The sequence below is a fragment of the Cucurbita moschata genome, unplaced genomic scaffold, assembly GCF_002738365.1.
Source record: "Cucurbita moschata cultivar Rifu unplaced genomic scaffold, Cmos_1.0 Cmo_Scf00052, whole genome shotgun sequence".
In the NCBI taxonomy this organism is placed as follows: Eukaryota; Viridiplantae; Streptophyta; class Magnoliopsida; order Cucurbitales; family Cucurbitaceae; genus Cucurbita; species Cucurbita moschata.
The window spans coordinates 401,610-422,849 of record NW_019268568.1 but is presented as its reverse complement, the minus strand read 5'-3'; the positions used below and the strand labels follow the sequence as shown (position 1 = coordinate 422,849).

Sequence of the window (21,240 nt, the reverse complement as noted above, 5' to 3'; positions counted from 1 at the left end):
TATTAAAGACGATGATGACCGATCAAGGCTAGAGAATCAACGCTTGCAGTAATTTAGGTCATGGGTGAATTCTCTATTGATCGTCGTAGATTGTTGCCCGATTGTCTCGCCTCCCTACAGATTGACCTATGTGAATTCTCTCAAAGCAAGAGACATGATCGATATTCTTGTTTACTCTACCACTAAGCTAATAGTCTGTCGTGGGACGAAGAAAATTCATCGTACATAATTAAGGGAGCTATTGAAAAGTTACCGCAATTATTAATGGCAGTGGTAAGACAAAGATAGTTTAGTCTATTCCATTATTTTAAATTATAGGTCAATTAATATTTGATCAATTTTCAAAACTTCTATAAAAATGTGCTCCTAAGAACAAGACATGTCTTAAAAAGCTGCTAAAACGAGCATAGCTTAGCTGACATAATGCGTGTACCTTCGACTAAAAGATCCAAGATTCAAATCTTCTGCCCGACTCTGCAACACTTGTCCTTGTTCTTTATTGCATTCGAAAAGGATTTCTTAATTATTGTAACCTTCATTACTGTATATACTCTCCTCCTAAGGCCAACTAGGCTAAGGGTAACATGGTGCATTTCCTTTACGACTTTCCTGCTTCGGATGCTTCCGTCTCCTCTGTTGCACTGCCTAGCTTCACAATGTCCTCAACGAGTATCTTTCCTTCTGTTAAAAGAAAGTAGCAACGCGAGATTCATTAGCGAAAATACTAAGACTTCAAGAACCAGATGTGATATGAACCAAGAGACATCAATCAAACAATATACTTTAATAAAGATGTTAAGTATTGTTGAAATTATCAAAAGATATTTCAATTCATGCCACGTTGAAGAAGAACGAAGTTTCATGTTATAGATTTAGGGTGGATTACAATTTTGAGTAATTTAAAGTTACTGTATTACATTAATATTTACTTTAGGTTACATTTACATAATGGTTAATTATGGACATTAAGTATGAATGTAACTCTTGGAATGTCTCTAATAGTTTCATTTTGAGAATATATAAAGTCATGTATGTTGTATTTGTAACCAGACTTGGAAAATATAGTATAAGGAGCATTTGTGCTTTCTTTAGCGAATGACTAAGTTTATTTGCAATTCTATGTAGTTTAGGTTGCATGTAGAATCATTCAAGCTCGACACGATCAATCTTACTTGTGGAGTGATTCGAATCTCAAACAAGTGTTCTTGCGTTGAGATATTTGATCAACAAGAATCATTCAAGCTAGACATGATCGATCATGCTTGTGGAATGATTCGAAACTCAAACAATGTTCTTGCCTTGAGATATTCGATCAACAAGGTAATCCGAATCTTACTCCCCTTGTAGTGATTTCCACATATCAAGATGGTCTTTGATGTCTCAATGTTCTAGGGTAACGAGTAGATCATGGGCTTAAGGATAACTCCAAATACGTTAAATGTAACAGCCCAAGTCCACCGCTAGTAGATATTATCCTCTTTGGGCTTTTCTTCAAAGTTTTTAAAAGGCGTCCGCTAGAAAGAGGTTTTCACACTCAGATAAAAAATGGTTCGTTTTTCCTCCCCAACCGATGTGGGATCTCACGTCAAAGAATTAAAATTTTAAGTTATTTTCAACTCGGGTTTGAACCTAAGACCACGGAAAGTATCTCTAAATGTTCTAACTCTTACGACAAAGCACCCTTGGGTTAAAATCAGCATTACATGTCAGGGACAAGAAACAGAGGCAGAAGAGTAAAATGAAGCAACATTGCTTACCTCTATCCTTGGAGAGATTGCTGATAATTTCCTGAATACCCTCCTTGCCTAAGGTGTCCTTGAGATACATAGCAGCAGATGCAACCTCCTCAGTTGTCACTTTGCCATCATAATCCCTGCAAAGAAGTACCATATACATAGTTACACTCGCATGATTCACATAGAATTAGAAAGCGGCAACTATAAAACCTGTCCAGCAATCGCCAACGATCCCCGATTTTGGCATCAACATCATCGATTTCCTTTTCGAGCTTATGAAGCATCGTATCAATCTGAAAACATGGTACAGATCAGAGACAGAAGCTAGACAATTGATAGCGAGTTAGCATCGAGAGACCAAAATAAGCTCATGAAATACAATTATGATGAAGAACCATGTTACCCTGTTAATAAGTGCCGACGAAACCTTGCGACCTAAAGTCGACTCAGCATCCTGGTCGGTATCCTGCCTTGCAGCTTTGTAAGCCCTTCTTGCTTCTGCTTCACCATCTTTACCCTCTTTCTTGACCATGCTGTTGTACAGGTCTATCTGGAAAAAAACACCGACCAATTAACCATGTACGGGATTCTTTTGCTATCTTAGAGACAAGGAAAAAACTCACTAACCTACTGACATTTATGTTGTTAGGCTAATTTGCAGGTACACAACAAGAAGGAATAACAAGTAATACCTCTTTCTTTACGAGCTGTAAGAACTCCTCACGTTCCCTGCTGACCGACTAAACGAAACAACACGTGTAAATGCAAAGAAAATAGAAGAGAGCAACAACGCAAGTGCTTGAAATCACAAGTTGTTGTCAATTCTTACAGAAGCAGAAGCTAAAACTGCCAATGCACGGCTGAGTTCACACAGCTGCTCTTGTTTCTCCATTGTTTTTGTTTTTTCTTTGGGTTCTTCTCCAGTAGTTGGACTACTCATCTCTTCTAGTGCTACATCCTTTTGACTACCAGCAGTTTCTTGCATCTTAGCCAGCTCCTCTTCTTCTTCTTCTTCCTCCTATATATATATTATGAAGAGCATCAAAAGCCCGAGCCTTTTCGAAACAACTAATCCAATACAACGAGAATAAGAAACCTAGATCATCTAGGTAACTCATACAGAATCAGCCACTCAAGTACATCAAATCAAGCTGGCAACGCCCCTTCTCCCATAACTTTTCTTATAGTAATAATTGTAACAATAAGGAAGCCCCCCACAACCTTTATCATCTCTTCTTGCATTGCTAGGAACTCCAATTTCCTTCTTCTTTCTGAAACAGTATCTTCAGATGGCAAAGCTGTCACCCCTACGGTATCCACAACCTCATCCGGCAAGGAGGAGAGAGTTGCTTGTACAACTTCCTCTGGTCTCACCTTTCCAGACACAGAGAAGGCTCTGCATCGGTTATCAATTAGAAGACATATTTCATTGTCTTACAATTAGAAAAAAAGCCACAGAAAGTATTTAATTTACCTAGAAAGAATCAAGAGCGAAGATGGTACGGAGTAGTTGAGAGATAAATCCAGCCAATCACGTAGCTACAGGAAATAACCAAGCGAAAAGATTTTTCACTATGCACGTGCGTTCCAATTTAACGATTTCACACAAATTAAAGCAGTAGGCTGATATAGCCCAGGAGGGTCACTGTAGATCTACTTAAGCAAGCTAATTAAAATCTCCAAGCAGGATAAATAAAGGATAAGAAACCATCTTTAGTTAAGAAGAACGGATGTATAATAGGAGGAGCCACGAAAACGATAGGCCTCGAACAATGCAAGGTGCAACCAAAATATAGAAAAGGTTACAAGAAAGAGTGAATGTTGTTGTTGCTTCATAAAACCAGTGGAATTCGTGGCAGACATAACAGAGCTGGACAGCTTGCGAGTTACGAAAAATCATGGTTCCATTGAAGAAAGTAAAGGCCGACGCACCATATACAGAAGGTATAGTGTTCCTAGGTCTTATATAATCCATTTAGAACAATTGATATAGAAACAAGGAAAAGAGGAAACCTGTTGTCTCATTTCCTCAACAGAAAGCAATCCAAGTAAACCTCGTTCTCTACAGGCTTGACGAAGCTCTGCTTCTGAAAGAGATTCCAGCCCCTCTAGCTGAATCATCCTATCATCATTCTTAATCCTGCAAATATAAAAGAACCTCGTGCTTTATAGAGAGAAATTTCTGACTACAAAAAATGTAATGACTTCATGTTACTTTTGGCATCTCCCACCCAACATTTTGTAAACAAGAAAATACTTGAAATTTATCAACAACTTCCTCAGATGCAGCCTCTCTAGCAAAGAAATATGGATGACCACAGAGACAAAAGATAAGACATTAAATTAGCACAAATTAATTCATGGAATAATTCACAGAGTGAAGAAATAGTGGTCAGAACCATTACGTTTATGGTAATATACATCCTTCTCTAATAAAGCTTCCATACCAACTCTTACAACAAGAAGCTTAATATCATCAAAGGCCACAACTTGAACAATCACAAGTGATTACGTAAAACTACACACGTGGCTGAAAGGAAATTTCCTCATTGTTGATGAGACCATATGTTTCATTTTTCAAATAAAAGTCGAACTAAACTTGAAACAAGCAGGAAAATGAACAACTTTTAGGTGAACTTTCACAAAAATACCTCGAATAGAATGCATAATAATCATTAAAGAAAACGTCCTTGACCATTACCAAACCTTTTTAACATGACAAACTGGTAAAATGGTAGATGTATGAACAAGTACATTGAAGCTGCAACATATTTACAGCTAAAAACTTCAAATCCTGAATTATAAAATGCACAAGCGATGGAATTATGCATGTCATGTTGATAGGAGACTCTTACTCTTGCAGTCTTTTCCTTAGCATAAAGCGCAAATATGCATCAGTACCAAATGGACTGATACCCATGTATTTGCACATATTCACCAACCGAGGCCTGCAAATAAATGAACGTTCACTGGATATATATTAAAAGAAAATAAAAGCTAAAGGATAGAAGAACATAATTAATAAACAAAAATTTGACCTGCTTATGTTATCCAATGTAAGCTCATCATTGAATAACTTGGCAAATCCCAAAATTTCTTCGTTGTTAACACGAGCACCCTTTCTGACCTATATAAGCAAAATATAACATCCCCATAGAGCAAGATGTATCAGCTGTGGTAGACAAAGCTGGTAAAACCAAATTAACACACACTGCAGGAATGGAGGATGAAATCGACTTGCCTTAGTCATGAATTCATCGAGGTCTTCTGCTGTCTTTTTAATTTCTCCACTTCTGGAGTTTTGGACTTCCTTGGCCATTTCCTTCACAGTATCCTGAAGAAATTTGGCATACTCTATTCTAGCATTTAACCTTCTTTTTAGTACCTCCTGAAAGATGGAAACTAAAATCAGACCTATTCTGTCGAGAGACAGAGAGACAGAGAGAAAACATATGACTTAGCGATCTATGAACTATCTCGTCCAATAGAAGGCACAGCTTCAGATGTAAGAGCTACATTCATTACAAAATGTTCCATCTACCTTGATCCACAAGTATTAAGGTCAGAACAACAAATATGTAGCACAACTAATTCATTCAAGAAATATAAAAAGAGAAACAGTGTAAGCTACTTAAAGTTGAAGACCATAATGAAGCAAATATATATGTGTATATATGTGTGTGTATATAGATATATATATATGTATGTGTGTGTGTGTGTATTTGCACTCTTCCCCAAAGAAACATCTGAAGTTTTCTCCATTAAAATTTAATTGCCTTTCAATAAACAAATCATTCAAATTTTTACTATCACAGATTCATACTCACATCTCTGAAATATCATGAGCCAAAACAATGTATTTCCTTTGTTTATTTATTTATTGTTGGATATGAAACAATTTCATTGATTAAAAAAAACCATTTTCATTCAACCAAAGAGATCACAACAATCAGATGTGACAAAAAATGTTTCCATGCATAAGCTACATACTTATCATAATAGTCTGTTCGTGAAAAGATAGTTTGTAAATAAACAGCAATTTCAGCAATAGAAATGAATGTAGTACAAACACCAGCACAGGAAGAAAAATGGCAGGAGAGTTAAGTTTAAAAGACTTAAGTTCCAAAATCAAAGAACAAACAACCAATGAACTGCGCGATGGAGTACATGCTTCGCAATCTCCACCCAGCTCTGCAACATTTACCTGTTCCTTCATCTTGTCCTGGAAGGTTGATGGTAACATGTTGGGAAATAATTTCAGGAAGACTGGCAATAAGAACTCCATGAACGGAACTATAATAAAAACTGCAAAAGGAACTAGCCTGAAAATATCAGCTGTGGTGCGTGTGAGTTGCTGCCTCTCCCTTCGAGAAAGGCCCTTCCCACCTGCAAGTTTCACCAATAACCTCGAGCTGATCCTAACATCTGCCCATAAAAGTTTTGTACCCAACCAATAGTGCTGCATTGTAGATTTAAATTCATCCTTCCAATGGCGAAGCTTCTTAGCCCAGTCTTCCCTACATGATATAATACTGTTCAATGCACTATGAGAGTCAAACTTTAGATCAAATATGATGCGAGAAGAACTATAATTAAAAACCTGCTCATAGAAGCAATAACTCTCAAAGCAGGACCTATTCCTAGAAGCTTAGCCCATATGCTTTTCAACAAAGATTCAGCACTTTTCTGGGATTCTTGCATCTGCTTAGCTTGTGCTTTAACTGTACTCAAACCTTCAACTGCTTGATCACAATCTTCTGGTGATGGCTCTTTAATCCTCTTCGCAGCTTGTTTTTCATTTCTAGCATTATCACCACCAAATTCAGGTGGACCAGCTGTGGCCGTCGTAGAATAATGTGAAAGTTGTACAACATTTCTAACACCCATACAGGAAGCTGACACTCCTCTTCCAATTCCATGACCAAAATTTTGAGGTTTTAGAAGATTACTTCGAAAATATTCTGCAACTGGGAAGGATAAAAACTCCTTTCTAACAACTAAAGATAAGCCACCTTCGCATCGTCTATCAATAGCTACAGGTGGAGGATGGGAAATGCAGCCCAACCTCTGTAAATCATCAGCTTGAGATGCTTGCTCATGTTCAAATCTGGAGAACCTTAGATATAAGCTGGTAGACAGATTCTCAGAGCTGAAACGGTGCCTTCTCTTAACCAATATCGCTCTTAAAGCCATTTCTGCATACTATAAATTTGATTACTTATGTGGAAATCAAAGGCCACACATTCAATCAAACCACAGAATTTGTTCAGTCTGTGATCAATGAAAGAACAACCCAACAAACATCCTGTCCAAAAACAGAAAGGAAATTACCTGAGGTTTCAAATTTTACAGTTCTACCAATATTATAACCTTCACAACATAATCCTAATCAATGACGAATTAAATTGTTGATTGAATATACTAAACTAAATGGGATGGTATGGAAGTATTTAACCCCTGGAAAGATAAAACTAAATAAATAAGAGATAATAAAAAAAAATTACATTACCATATCACAACAAAGGATCCATATTCCATAATGTTTTCAAACAAGAGACAGAACTTCTCATTGACATTTGAAATTTGAAAGCTTACAAAGATAGCAAAATAAGCATAGCCTGAAAGAATGTGTGAAGTAAACCCAGATAAGTAACCCCAATCTATCAATAAAATTTCTACGGAGAAAAAAGTCCCCAACATACATACACTGTCGCAGCGGCACTCTGAGAGTCATGTAGCAAGCTTTAAACGAAGTCCTATTGCTCGTGAAAAAAGCTAACAAAAATGCTTCAATTTTCTACGGAGAAACGAAGTCCTATTGCTAATGAAACCAACATATAAGTCTCACATCCATTCATACAAACAGAATAACAGAACCATCCCCAAAAAGAAACAAAAGAAACAGCTATGACACCTGAGGAACAGACTTACACAGTGACACTATCCTACCTAACTCATAGAAATAAAATTAAAAAAAGGCCAAGAAACCAACAAGATACCCAATAAAAGAAACAAAATTAAGCCAGCACGTGTAGAAAAGAGCTCCAATGATCATCGACTCATCCACGAACTTAAAGAAGATGGATCATTGCATAAAAGGCTTCTGTTGTTAAGAATCAGAGATTTGTATAAACACAAACTAAGAGGCATTAAACCTACCCAGGGCTCAAACTTCTCATGAACTCTTCACATCTCTACAGCACTACTAAAGCTCTCTTATTTCTCAAAACCCAAACGTTTCAAAAGACCGCAAAAGAGACTTCCCTCATTCATTTCGTTTAACACATCATCTTTCACACACTCGGTCCCATTTGCACAATACAATTACAAAACATTAGAACCACAACCTCTAACACCATTTTTATCCACTCTTTAAGGGAACACGTACACATCATGTAACAGCCCAAGCCCACTATTAGCAGACATTGTCCTCTTTGAGCTTTCCCTTTCGGGCTTCCTCTCAAGGTTTTTAAAACGCGTCTGCCAGGAGGAGGTTTCCACACCCTTGTAAAGAATATTTCGTTCTCCTCTCCAAACGATGTTGGATCCCACACATCAACTAAAAGGCAAAAGGTAAAAGGAAATGGAAAAAAATGAACAAACAACTCATCTACAACTATAGACAAACATCTAATATCATATGCATAATCCACACTCCCATACATGTGATGGACACAAAGACATGATGCATAAAGTGATTCATTACTGAATAAAACCATTACAAACACCATATGAAGCAATAACTGCAAAACACAAGAAACCCAATCCGGTCTAACGGGAATAGATAAAAGCAAAAGGACACACATTAAGGAAAGAGTAAAAGACAATGGAAAATAAAATGAACAATCTACACATATACTACGACAGAAAAACATCAAAGATCAACCAAACTATGCACACTCCAAACTCACATACATGTAACAGAACCACACGGACACACTCGGTTCAATTTAGGCTGATGACGAATCGCACAACAAGTGATTGATTACCAAACAAAACGATAACGGGTACCTAGAAGAAACTGAATTCGGCCAATTGGGTAAGTAACAAGCGAAAAGGCACAAATTAAGGAAAAGCTAAAAAAACAAAATCAACAATCTAATCATCCACTACGATAAAAGAAAAAAAAAAACACCGAAGAATAACCAAAACAAAGCACAGTCCAAACTCCCCAACATGCACACACACTCAGTTCGAATTGGGCAACTGACTAAACACATACCAAGTGATTGAATACCGAACAAAACGGTAAAGGGTAGCTAAAGAAACAAAATTCGTTTAAAACGGAAAGAACTACGACAGGAGGACACAAAGACAAAAGAAAAAAGAACCAGAAGCTCGAAGAGCTGCTACCATCAAAGCTGAAAGCCGAGAAATATGATCGAAGAGCTGAAATGTGAGGGATGATTCCTTGGAGAGGATTTGGTATGCGTTTCCGAGAGATTTGGAGGTTCCTTGAAGCGGAGGGTCGCAGTATGTGCGTCGTTGTCTGAAAATTTAGAGCAAAACTTCGAACTTTTATGAACTTTCGTGGAGACATGGACTCCACCATACTTATCACAGCCGTCGTGGACTCTTATTCCGCAATTTCCTTTTTATTAAGAGAAAACACTTTAGGCGTGTTTACCCATATATATATCTATATATGTATGTATCTATATATGTACCTAAACTTTCTACCTTCTTACAAAAAAAAATTAAAAAAAAAAAATTACTATGACAGTGATGATATAAGTTAGTATGATCCGATGTTATATGATGATGATGATGCGATATGACTCAATATGATGTTATTTCATACTAAGATGATGTGCATGTATAAGATTTCATTTTGCATTACGATGAAGAGTTTTATGAGACACAACTCTAAATAATGTTAGTGATGACAAATGTACGAAGGTTAGTGCATGCATGTTACCTAGGATAATATGTGAACAATATATATGGTTGTGTCATAAGAATAATTTAAGATGAAAATTATAGGGTTCTCATGCATATTGTGTATTCATTTACATAATGTTACTTCTCCATTTATGATAATGAGTACGAACGCGCATACTATGATGATGATCGTGCCTTGCATGATATTCGAGGTCTTGCTGACCTCCAGACGTTCAATTATAGACAACTAGCCTGATTATGATGGGTCCATGGGATGTACGAAACTGCCTAGTGAACTCACACTTGCACGCGTGGGTTGTGTGTAGGGAAGTATTACACATTCAATTTGTTTGGACTAGAGGTTACCTTTATCATGATTTTAACGATAGGTCTTTAATCATGAGTTGCATGTGTTTGCATTCCCTAACTTCAATAGCGAGGTCGCATACTGAGTATTTCTTAAAATACTCAAACCGTGTGCTACTTCTATTTTTTTCAGATAAAGGCAAGGTACCCTATACGACTGACGATAATATCAAAAGCAAATACCATGATATATGCATAGGATAATTCTATTTAAATTCTTAGACATTAGGTTAGTACAGGGCATTGTCAATTTTATTATTTACTTTATTTTTATTTAATATTTCATTTACGTTACTTTAAAGACATTTTTTTTTTAAACATTCAAGTTCATGACATTGTTTTACGAACATGTATATAATATTTATTTTCTTATAAAAGATTATGTTATAAAGATGGTAGCAACTTTATATTAGTAGAAATTTAGAGTCGTTACAAGCTATGTGCAAAACCGATATTGACCAACATATATACCCAAATTAATAAGTCGATTCTTGACGTTTGATTCTCACTCATATCTAAAGTTAGTGAATGATATCTACAGCTAATATTCATCATCAAAATAAATATTCATCATCAAAATAAATATTCATAAATGTAAGTTAATGAAGTTGACAATTTCATATATATATATATATTAAATTATATGGAAGAATTTAATATCCATTTTAAAATGATAATGCTTTATTTAATAATATATGGTCTAATTTAGTTAAAGCTGGCGTAAAATTGTCGTAAGTTTTGATTTGATTTAGTTATTTGGATTAGATTTGATTTAAATTTAGTCATATCAATTATATATCGGGATTTGATACCAGAATTTGATATCGGGATTTGGGAGAGTTTTGGGTGTCACATTGTATTTGTTGTTGTTGAATGACGTATTGGTGGGAGTTTTTGTAGTGTGATAGTGAGGTATTCACTTGTAACACTTGTTTATTAGTGATTGGTTGCTGCTACCCGTGGATGTAGGGAATTTCTTCTCTCCGAACGACGTAAATATCTTGGTGTAATTTCGTTCATTGGTGTTGTGAGTACATTTGTTTCGCTTTCGACGTGCAACAAAAGCATCTATTAACAAATTAAAATCAAATTCAATCTTAATTAAAAAATTTCATACACCGTTGTTGTGCGTTTGAAAAAGACTAAATTAATAAAAATACACTTCAAATCTTTACTTTCTCTTAAAAAAAATTTAAACTTTTAATTTTTTTAATAATATCCTTATATTTTTAAATGAGTTTAAAAAATACTTTTAATTTAAAAAAGTACCTTTACCGATTAGTTTGGAAGGGAAAAAGTTAATATTTTGTTTAAAAAATACTTCTAACTGTTTGAGGATTATTTAGTGGAAGATCATGAGTTTATAAGTGAGGAATGAACGGTTGAGGATTATTGGGACTCCCACGTTGGCTAATTGAGTGGAAGATCATGAGTTTATAAATGAGAAATATAGTGATGTATTTAAATTACGAGCATTTTTATTAATTTATTCCTTAAAAAAAAAGAGTGGGAAGGATAATGAATCGACAAATGTAGAATTCAAACGTACACATCGTTGAAAATGACCAACAATTTGAACCATTGTTGAAAATTTAGATGGAGAGGAGATGGCCATGAGAGCGCGCAGCTTCCAATGTCGATTCAATTAGCCGTGCTCTTATTTGGGTTTGAATGATAGAAAGAATTGACCGTTGTTCACGGAGGAACAAAATACAACTCACAACATGATCCTCTTTCTATTTCCCTCCCAATTCGTTTCTTCACCGGCTCATAACTTCGACCCACATTCTCCAAAACAATTCAGAATCAAACGGGAGAAAAAGGTAAAAAGAAATTCAAAAGGTAATCCAATTCCATTACGATTTTTCCAGAAACCCCACGAGGCGGCCACTAATTTGTTATCCCTTTTCTCTCCCATTGCCCTCCACAGCTCGTAGATTCTCGCCCACGTTTGGGTAAATCAAGGAAAGGGTGAGTTAAAAATCTGGAAACCCTTTACAGATTTTGTTTAGGTGTTTCTTGATTCAACCAATAACCCAATTCCTGGTTTAATCTGTGGTGAATTAGACGTGTTCTTCCCGTTTGCTTGATGGGTTTTTAGTTTCCTCCATTGTTATCATTGTTCCATGATTATCCATGAAAATCAAAACTACCCCAATTCGGAAGTTAGCTGTATCGTGTTGTAGGCTCAATGATCGAGAACTAGAGTTGTGATCGAAGTGTTGGGGTGCATTGATATTCAGAAACCCCACATCCCATTTCAGCTTCTCGAGGTTAAATTTCTGGGTTGTTGTAAAGGATCGCGAATGTCATGTCCAAGCAATAGCTTCCGCTACAATGGAAGCCTCTGTGCATGCCCACCAGGGCAGCTTCTCAATCGAACCAGCAACAGCTGTGTTGTTTTCAGCGGTACTTCGGCCATTACTACAGGCCGGCTCGAGAACTCTGCTGTTAGTTTCCCAGAGACCATATTCGCCTTTGATTCCATCAGGAAGATCACGCAGTCTCAGGCTGTGTTTCTTAAGGCTACTCTGGTCATGCTGCTTTGTTGGCTCTTTTTCTGCATATTCCTTAGATTTATGAAGCTTGAGGATGGCAGAAATATCTGGTTCAGGATGAGATGGTGGGTTAGCAGACTGGATGTTTGCTTTTCTACAAGACATTGGCTGGTTAGCTCTTAGCTCTATCTTCTAGAAATTTACACTAGTTTGATGGGTTATATAGTTTTTTTTTCTCAACATTTCATGGAAGTTAATGGCTTTGCTTTGGTTACGTATGGCTGTAATTATGGCGGTTTTGTTTAAACTTTATGGCTTTTGGTTTGCGAAGTATTAATTGTGAGCTTCTTGGATTCACTGGCATTAATGTACGTTACTAAGTCTGATGAAGTTCATAGTTATTCATGAATTCTGCTATGGCACTCATAAAGTTTCAGTAATCTATGTCTGAACCAGGTGAGCTGAAAAGAGCTGACAATCGAACACTATGGACGATCAAGATATCTATTGATGTTAAAAATGCAATAAGGGAGAAGGAACTCCTTTACAAACCTCCAATTTGTATGGATGAGAAAAAGGGGAAAGTATTAAGAAAGTACCTTTTCGGATAATACCAGTTTGAAGCTTATTTTACTTTTCCCGGGGTTCCCAAAGTTAGTTATGGTAGCGTTTTTCCAATAAGTTCTGGTTCTTCTTTAACTTGAGGCCACAAGAGACTCGTTAGGGGACACCTTTAAGTGATTGGGACGTCATTGTTGAATCTGTTGAACAAATTATTTTGCAGCATTGTAGACAACAAACAATTTAGGAAGTGTTGTGTGAGATCCCACGTCGGTTGGAGAACAAAGATTCTTTATAAGGGTGTGGAAACTTTTCCCTAGCAGACGTGTTTTAAAAACCTTGAGGGAAGCCCGAAAGGGAAAGCCCAAAGAGGACAATATTTACTAACGGTGAGTTTGGGCCATTACAAATGGTATCAGAGCCTGACATCAGGCAATATGCCAGTGAGGAGGCTGAGCCCCGAAGGGGGGTGGATTGGGGGGGTCCTACATCGATTGGAGAAGGGAACGAGTGCCAGCGAGGACGTTGGGCTTTGAAGGGGGATGAATTGTGAGATCCCACATCGGTTGGAGAGGAAAACGAAGCATTCTTTATAAGGGTGTGGAAACCTCTCCCTAGCATTCTTTTCAAGGTGAATGTAGAAAAGGAAGGTCCAGCCAGCAAACTCTACCATCTCTTCACTTGTTAGATTTCTCTCTAAAGGCATATCAAAATAGGACAAAGGCTGGCTACCTCTTGTACAACTAAGATATATTGCTAAGGTTTCTTCCTCAAGTTCATCACAGTTGATACCATAATTGATTTAGAGAGGTTTATTTTCAGCCTTTGCCCCTTCATAGTCACTAAAAATGGGAGTATCATTAGCAAATTAGAGGTAATTCACATGGGCTCTATCACCTTTAGTAAAGCCTTAATAACCAGATACTTATTAGAATACCACTTACCAAGTATAGAACTATATATTGAACTATATTGTAATATCACAAGCCGTTACAACGTCAAACGCTCTATTTATAACCAAGGCACCCCTAGCTAATGACCACTATTCCCTTACTAATATCATACTAATCTTACCCATATACCCCTAATTAGTACTCTCACAGTTCTCTAATGATTTTGAGAATTCAGATTTGCACATCCAAAATTGGAACCAGAATAAAAGGACGCAAAGGTTCTTCTTGTCTTAATCCTCTTGAAGATTTTACTCTTTCATGAGCTCGTCCTCTTGCGTTTGGAAACATAGATTCTTTGTACATCAGCAAGTGAAGATAAGATAAAGTTTTTGGGAAGACTCCTATCCGAAAAAAGGTTAAGTGTTTTCTATGGGAACTCAGTCACCGAGCACGAAACACAAAAGTGCCCCCTTTGTAAAAATAGTACATAATCCCAAAGCCTAATCTTCCTCTCTTAAGTTTTTTCTTTGGGAACTCAGTCACCGAGCACGAAACACAAAAGATAACCTTCAAAGGAGAATGCCTTACATGGCTCTGTCTCCCAAATGGTGCCTCCTCTGTAAAAATAGTACATAATCCCAAAGCCTAATCTTCCTCTCCTGTGAATTCGCGACAGGTGTTTGGAGCCTCATCCTTTCTTCCTTTGGTTGAACATGTCCCTCCCAAATAACCCTCTTGGTTTTCTCTCTCATGTGCTTAAGGCCATCCTTTCAAAAAAGAGAAAAGAAAATCCTTTGGCTGACCTTTATAAGAGCCTTCTTTTGGGAAGTGTGTGAGCAAAGAAATCAGCAGGTGTTCGAGGACGAAGAATCTCCTTTCATTCGTTTTTTTTATGCTATAGTTTTCTTTATGGTTCCCTGTTGTAAATGTTCTCTCATCCTTCTTACTATAGCGTTACCTCTTTACAATCCAGGGGTTTTTTTTTGTGACTTTCTTTGGATTGGGGTTTTCCCATTCTTTTGTACATTCACATTGCTATGAAATTGTCTCTTATAAAATGAGAGAGAGAGAAAAAAAGGATCCTACTCATCCAAATTTGACCACAGTCCTTTCTGTACCACGTCAAGAAAATCCGTACAAACATTCACTGAAACAATTGTCCTTTTAGGTTCTGTTTTAAACTGCTGGCATAGTAGCTGTTCCCAAAGAGATTTTTAGGGAGGTTATTCTGGTGGGAGAATTAGAAGTCACTGCGGGGGATTGTGATAATATTTCATTGAGCTTAGCTGTTAAGAACTCGATGCATTTTATCAGCAGCGCATAACCTTGAATATCGGCTCGATGCATTTTATATTTGAATATCGGCTCGAGCTTAACTATTAAGAACTCGATGCATTTTATGAGTCTCCTTGAATATCGGCTCTGTTTCTTTCCCTTTTGTTTGTGATTTTAACAGCAGCGCATAACCTATTATCTGAGGTTTCGTTTTGGACTTGCATACTTTTTGTCTTTTTGGAGTGGAAAGTCCTATGCATAAATGTTCTTTCTTTTTATTAATTAGCTTGCAACCTTATCTGTGTTGAAGGATGACCAAAAGGTAGTCACAAAACGTAAAACGGAACTTGGTGGAACATTCTCAATGGCAAGTTGGATAGTCTTCTCTGGCTTGTTCGCTGCGTAAGTACTAATTTTATTTATTTTTTCATCTGTCATGTACTAAAATCAATTCTCCCATGTTCGTTTCATATTGACTTGGTCTTTCAGTTCTTTCTCAGGTTGCTTTACCAAATCATATCTAAGAGAAGCATCGAAGTGCATAACATGAAAGCCGCAAATGCACCAGACTTGGTTTCCTTTGTGAATGACATGGAATTCAATATAACGACAGTCTCAACTATGAGTTGTTCAAATATACGTGGTCTTGATACTATTGTGTTCGGAAACCCTGGTTTTCTGGCACAGAAAGTAATGCCTCTGTCAAATTTTGCAAACTTCTCTTGTCAAAACAGGAGTGAAGGGCCAACTATAAGCGTTAAGTGCGAAAAATGTCGTTTCATTCAGGATGATATTTATATCTCATGGCAGTTTATCGATCTTCCAAATAACCCGGCAAGTGCTGTTGGATTTCAGTTTAACTTCTCTTCTAAGGATCATGTTCAAAAGAATCAGGAAAGTTTTGTTAGTGGAACATTAAAAAATAGAAGCAATTTGGATGATACACCAGTTACATTCAGAGGGAAGAATGCAAATATCGTGCAATTTAACCTATTTCCACGAATATTCCGTAATAACCAGGATTCCAAGCTCATGCAGCCTTTATTTCATGAGTTTGTATCAGGTTCATCCTTTCAGAATACCAATGAGCTCCAATTATCCCTTGAAAATGCCAATGAGGGACTACTCAACATCACCTTGTACATCAATCTTCTCTCTTCGTACATTGTCGAGGTAGAGCGTCAAAATATTTTCGGTCCTGGTAAGTGTTTTGCTTCATTCACATGTACACACCCTCCTTTACATGCTTCTTTATGTATGTTTGCACAAATAAACTGAATTGTTTGGATCTTGAGATAAGGATGGTTGTTCATTCAGATGTTGTATCTACCTCAATATTGTTCTAAATATTACATGAACAGCCTGATTGCCACCTCTTCTTTTATTAAAATTTTCCATTTAGTTCTTACTGTATTACCGAAATTATTCGTGCTCATTACTTACCACAATAAACTATCCGGGATTGGGTAATCTCTTGCAATCGTACTATTCCACTAATATATTTGGTTACGTATGCCACTAGATACCTTATTATATCACTGAAATAATGTCATTTCATAGTCTGGATAGCATGAGATGTATGGGAAAAGCAGATTGGATTCTAGTAACTTGGATGGCTACCCTAGTACGTTAACTCGACAAAACTCGTTCTTTCCAGGGAGGGTTAATTATTTCATAAATTTTCCCCTAGGGGAATCCCCAAGCCCGCTTCAACCCTCAAAAGTGATTAAAATCCCGTGTGGATGGGGATGAGGAATGTATCTCCTGCCTCGCCCCGTTGACAACACTACTAACTTGTGTCTTGGCTCATAGGTCTTTAGATCTCCCAACGAGCGCTTGAATGAGCTTGTTCTTCCTCCTTTTCCTCTGTGTGTCATACATGTGTCCATGCTTCTTTTCCTCTGAAGATGACTCTTTTTTGAATGAATATGTCTAGATTCTCGTATCGATCTGTTTAAATGTAAATGGTTCGTTAAAGATTCACTAAGTTATGCATCCAATAGATCTTATCTTGTAACTAATGTTTATAATGGCATTTGACTAACTTTGTGATGGTCCTACAATTTCTTTGCTATGCAGTTAGCTTTCTTGCAGATCTTGGTGGTCTGTATTGCATTACTTTTAGCATTTTCTTCTACCTTCTGGTGCAGGTAAGGCTTTTACCCAAAAACTGAAACTGAAGCTTGTAAATAAGAACTAAAACTTCTTATGACATCATAACTTTCCTCTTCCAGTTTCTTACTTTGCAAGAACTAGTGTCACATAGCATTGGGTTATGTTTATATATGATACAACACCTGTTATAAGTTGTCATCATAGCATCTGACATTGATATTGATTTAATTTGAAATGAAAAGAAAATTCTATGCGAAACAACCAACTAACTTGACACTGAAACCGATTATCACTTCTTTCTTCGAGTTCGAGTGATTGTTTCACTAAACTAACTTGGTTTGTTTTGTAGCTCGAGTACAGAGTTAAAAAGCTCCGCAATGAAGACAGTGTTATGCTTAAAGTTAGAAATCGAAGAAAAGCACAAGAACATTGGAATAAGGTGTTTTTTCTTCCTCTTTTTCTCTCATTGAGATATCAGTCAATTGATATTATTTACTTTTCCTGTTCTCTATTGCTTTAAATGAGGGAAATTAGTTTAATTCGAAAGGGTTACCTCGCTTGACTACTAGATTTTTAAGCCCCCCCTAAAACAAAACATATATGTCCCCCTCATTCTGTCTCTAGGGAGGTTGTCTCTCTGTGTAAGGTGGTATTGGTGGGCGAACGGCGAACGGTAATTTTGGGGCGGGTTACGAGAGTCTTAACTGGAACTAAACCTCATGAACTATGATGGGTGAACTGACTTATTTTATTTTCTAGTTGAGGAAATATGTAATGTATACATGGGGCTACAGTGCACTGGATAATGATTATAGTGATCCATCAAAAGGGTCTAGTTGCACCAACTGCATTGGTCCATCAAGTCGTAAGAATGGATCGTCGCGCCCGAGAGGGTTAAGGAGTGGAAGTAGTACTGCTATCAGCTTTCACGTAGATGTAAATGGATATACCAAGGAGGTAATGTTCTTGTTGTATTCTTTACATGAGCTAATTTATTTTCTGACACTTCCCTTCAAGTCCCCATCGCTCCCAATTCCAAATTGATTAGACTTATCATATGCAGACTGCTAAGCATGATATGATATCTCCGAAGGCGACAGCTACTGACCGTGAAATGAGAACGATAGCAACCAAGCAAGAGCGAGTGAGTTTCGCTGTTGTATTTAGCATGAAAATTTCGACTATGCAATTCTAATCTATCTGCTTCGAATTCATGTTTATAATTCGTTGAATTGTTTAGGCTACATGTTAAGTTACTATATGAATCTGAAAATCTTAAGCTACTAAGAGGTCAAAGTGAAGTCATCAATTCAACCATTCGCACGGTCTCCTGACCTCTTTTTCAAATGAATTGAACCTCGATACTACATTCAGAAAAGAGATATGGCCATCTCTCTAGGTTGCATACCCCCTTTATCTCGTTCTATTTGTGCTTGAAAAGACCCCATCCGCTCCTTTTAAGAGACATTCTTAGCCGTCCTCAAAGAGTTAACACCCCATAGGTCAGATCGTTTTCAGTGGGCCAAAAACAGAAGCATAATGAACACGAGAACTATAAAAATTATGAAAAAACCTCCTTTTGGTGATAATCTGCTACCTTAGCAACATAAGGACAAAGTTACAGACAATGATTTAATAACCATTATCAAATTATTGGAACTTCAATGTTGAACCATTCCTCATCCAATGTTCATGTTCTCTCCATCCCAGCCTCTGCACCATCAGGTACTTGGTTCTACCCATGAGGGGAAGCAACGTTTAACTGTTCCATTCAAGGGAGATTTTTCTCATCCTGAAGATATTATTCCACCACCGCCCTCAATAGGTAACTGTTGCTTCTTCTTTAAGAATGATATCTGTTTTTTCTGTCAAGAACATAACGATTAGTCTTGGAACATGTTTTCATCACAATAACTAATTGATGAAAAGTGCTAATTTACATTGGATTTGTGAATGATTTCTTTGTTTGAATGCCTATGCTCAAAGTTGTTTCTGGATTTTCAAATGCAGACTTTAAAGATAGTTCTGATATCGGTATGTCCGATATCTTGAGGAGTATGAAAAGTTTGTACGAGTATAATGTATTTCTTAGAGAAAAGCTATTGTCAACTCAATCCGAGGTTCGTGCTTTAGCAACCAAGTCCACGCCATAAACCGAGTGCCCAACGTCGAACACGTGTATATTTAGTAAGCCAAACTTCAGTAACCTCTGTCAAGATTCTCCCCGTCAGCATCTTTCAGCATACCTCCTTGTAGAACTCCGCAACCATGGTATTCCGACAGTTGAACACACAATGTCTTGAGAGGTTAGTCCATAGATACTTTGTTGCCAGTTTTTTTTTGTTCATCCACTCTTTTCATATAGTTTTGCCAGTATATGATTCCTAGCATGTAGGATTACTGATACCACATTGTGTTGTAGTACTCTTGTTTATATAGTTCGTTCTTCGTACGTGCTCGGATAGCCGAGAGAGATCTTGCCAATGTACTTTACTCTGTTGTAATATTGTTGATATTTGTTTGTTCCACGAGTAGAACATGTACTGATGAAGGAAGATGTATTTCTGTATCTGGAGTTGTTTTTTGTTCAATATTACATCTTACCTTCTTGGAGACTAAAGCTAATTCAAGTCCTCATAGGCTTCTTAGAAAAGGCTGGTATATTTTTCAGGTAAATGCAAGAAGACTTCCTAAAAGAAATTATGGTGACAACTCTCATGTTTTAAGGGGTTTAACAAAAATATGTCAATGGAGTAAATATTCTTTTAGTGTTTCTATTTAGAACGAATGTCGTAAATGGTCTAGCATGGACACATGAGAGTCTAATGCCTAATGAGAACTTGAATGAATGGATGGATGTTCGGGATGTTCCAATGAGATAGTTGACACATGGGTCAATTTTCAATGGATGTATTCGAGCAAGCTAAGATGACCAAGCTGTCCCATGAATGACATCTTGATGCATAGGTTGTGTTGTTGGGAACTAAAATGACGATGAGATGCGGGCGTTGAACATGAGAGAACTTAACCCCAAATAAAGGCAAGGTGGAGCCGAATGACTTTGCTTAATGTAAAAGTTAGTTGGTTGTGTCGCAAATGATGACCGAAAAGGCATATAGGGAATAACGTGGCTTATTCAGTACATCAAACCATTCTTACTATTTTGATCGGTTTACTCACTTTTAGATTGGTTTTCATAAATTTATGTAAACTAGTAATTAAGTTTTTAATAAAAACCATTTGAAAGTTTAGGGAAATTGAACGTGACCATCATATAATCGTATGAATTATCACTAAAATTGCAACTAAAAATAGTAATGGCTTATAAAACAGTTCAACGCATGCTATTGGAGCTTTCAGAGGGTTAAATTCTGGAACTTCTTGTTGCGCTCTTGCTGGAGTACGCACAGAATGTTAACAGTAAGATGGAGTTCGCACAGAATGTTAACAGTAAGATGGTATCATTTATTCCCCGTTGGTTCCTCCATTCTCCTTGGAATTAGATGATGAGAGGACCAAGACTAGATGATCATATAGCTAATTTTCTTGATAAAATCTTAAGTTCTTAAATTTTTCCTTTCAGAAATCAGATGATGAGGACCCAGACTAGATGATCGTGTAGCTAATTTGAATAAACTCTTAAGTTTTTACGTTCTACCTTTCGAGAAACAGATGATGAGAGGACCAAGGCTAGATGATCGTGTAGCTAATTTTCTTGAATAAAATCTGATGTTCTTACGTTCTGACTTTCGAGAAACAGATGATTAGAGGACCAAGGCTATGCTCTACCTTTCGGGATTCAGATGATGAGAGGACTAAAACTAGAGGATCGTGTATGAATAAAATCTTGGGTTCTTAAAGTTCAAACTTCATTTCTTTTTCCTTTCAACCCTTTCTTAGTTAACCAAGTAAACA

At 36.9% G+C, this 21,240-nt stretch overlaps 2 protein-coding genes across 7 annotated transcripts; one reads left to right on the top strand and one right to left on the bottom strand.

The window, feature by feature from the left end:
* Positions 1–380: 380 nt before the first annotated feature.
* Positions 381–9,279, bottom strand: LOC111436173 (mitochondrial proton/calcium exchanger protein-like). Of its 5 annotated transcripts, XM_023073891.1 has the most exons (16): positions 9,090–9,170; positions 8,652–8,747; positions 6,337–7,041; positions 5,881–6,253; positions 4,978–5,124; positions 4,775–4,863; positions 4,592–4,684; positions 3,750–3,876; positions 3,211–3,275; positions 2,958–3,132; positions 2,566–2,754; positions 2,429–2,476; positions 2,140–2,286; positions 1,947–2,029; positions 1,758–1,873; positions 381–681 (listed from the first exon to the last, which is right to left on the bottom strand). In XM_023073891.1, exons 3-16 carry the CDS (start codon positions 6,927–6,929, stop codon positions 599–601), a joined length of 2,328 nt encoding a protein of 775 aa, XP_022929659.1. In that variant the 5' UTR covers positions 6,930–7,041; positions 8,652–8,747; positions 9,090–9,170; the 3' UTR covers positions 381–598. The 5 variants fall into 5 exon arrangements, with proteins under 5 accessions (XP_022929659.1, XP_022929655.1, XP_022929656.1 ...); XM_023073887.1 differs by lacking the exon at positions 8,652–8,747 and having other exon boundaries at positions 6,337–6,931; positions 9,090–9,279; XM_023073888.1 differs by lacking the exon at positions 8,652–8,747 and having other exon boundaries at positions 5,941–6,253; positions 6,337–6,931; positions 9,090–9,279.
* Positions 9,280–11,575: 2,296 nt separating this feature from the next.
* Positions 11,576–19,894, top strand: LOC111436176. Of its 2 annotated transcripts, XM_023073894.1 has the most exons (9): positions 11,576–12,652; positions 15,521–15,612; positions 15,711–16,411; positions 17,290–17,360; positions 17,675–17,764; positions 18,085–18,282; positions 18,389–18,469; positions 19,036–19,150; positions 19,336–19,894. In XM_023073894.1, the coding sequence occupies exons 1-9, from the start codon at positions 12,290–12,292 to the stop codon at positions 19,476–19,478; spliced, it is 1,854 nt and encodes a 617-aa protein (XP_022929662.1). In that variant the 5' UTR covers positions 11,576–12,289; the 3' UTR covers positions 19,479–19,894. The 2 variants fall into 2 exon arrangements, with proteins under 2 accessions (XP_022929662.1, XP_022929663.1); XM_023073895.1 differs by lacking the exons at positions 18,085–18,282; positions 18,389–18,469; positions 19,036–19,150; positions 19,336–19,894 and adding an exon at positions 17,951–18,077 and having other exon boundaries at positions 17,675–17,785.
* Positions 19,895–21,240: the final 1,346 nt, after the last annotated feature.

What these genes read in the sequence shown, in the direction of transcription:
- LOC111436176 (XM_023073894.1), top strand. Translation starts at nt 12,290, where the DNA reads ATGTCATGTCCAAGCAATAGCTTCCGCTACAATGGAAGCCTCTGTGCA. An exon ending in TTTCTACAAGACATTGGCTG is followed by an intron (nt 12,653 to 15,520) that starts GTTAGCTCTTAG and finishes TCTGTGTTGAAG; the next exon opens with GATGACCAAAAGGTAGTCAC. An exon ending in TTCTCTGGCTTGTTCGCTGC is followed by an intron (nt 15,613 to 15,710) that starts GTAAGTACTAAT and finishes GTTCTTTCTCAG; the next exon opens with GTTGCTTTACCAAATCATAT.
- LOC111436173 (XM_023073887.1), bottom strand. Translation starts at nt 9,276, where the DNA reads ATGTCTCCACGAAAGTTCATAAAAGTTCGAAGTTTTGCTCTAAATTTT. An exon ending in CTAAGGAAAAGACTGCAAGA is followed by an intron (nt 3,877 to 4,591) that starts GTAAGAGTCTCC and finishes TTATATTTGCAG; the next exon opens with GATTAAGAATGATGATAGGA. An exon ending in CGTCGGCACTTATTAACAGG is followed by an intron (nt 2,030 to 2,139) that starts GTAACATGGTTC and finishes CCATGTTTTCAG; the next exon opens with ATTGATACGATGCTTCATAA.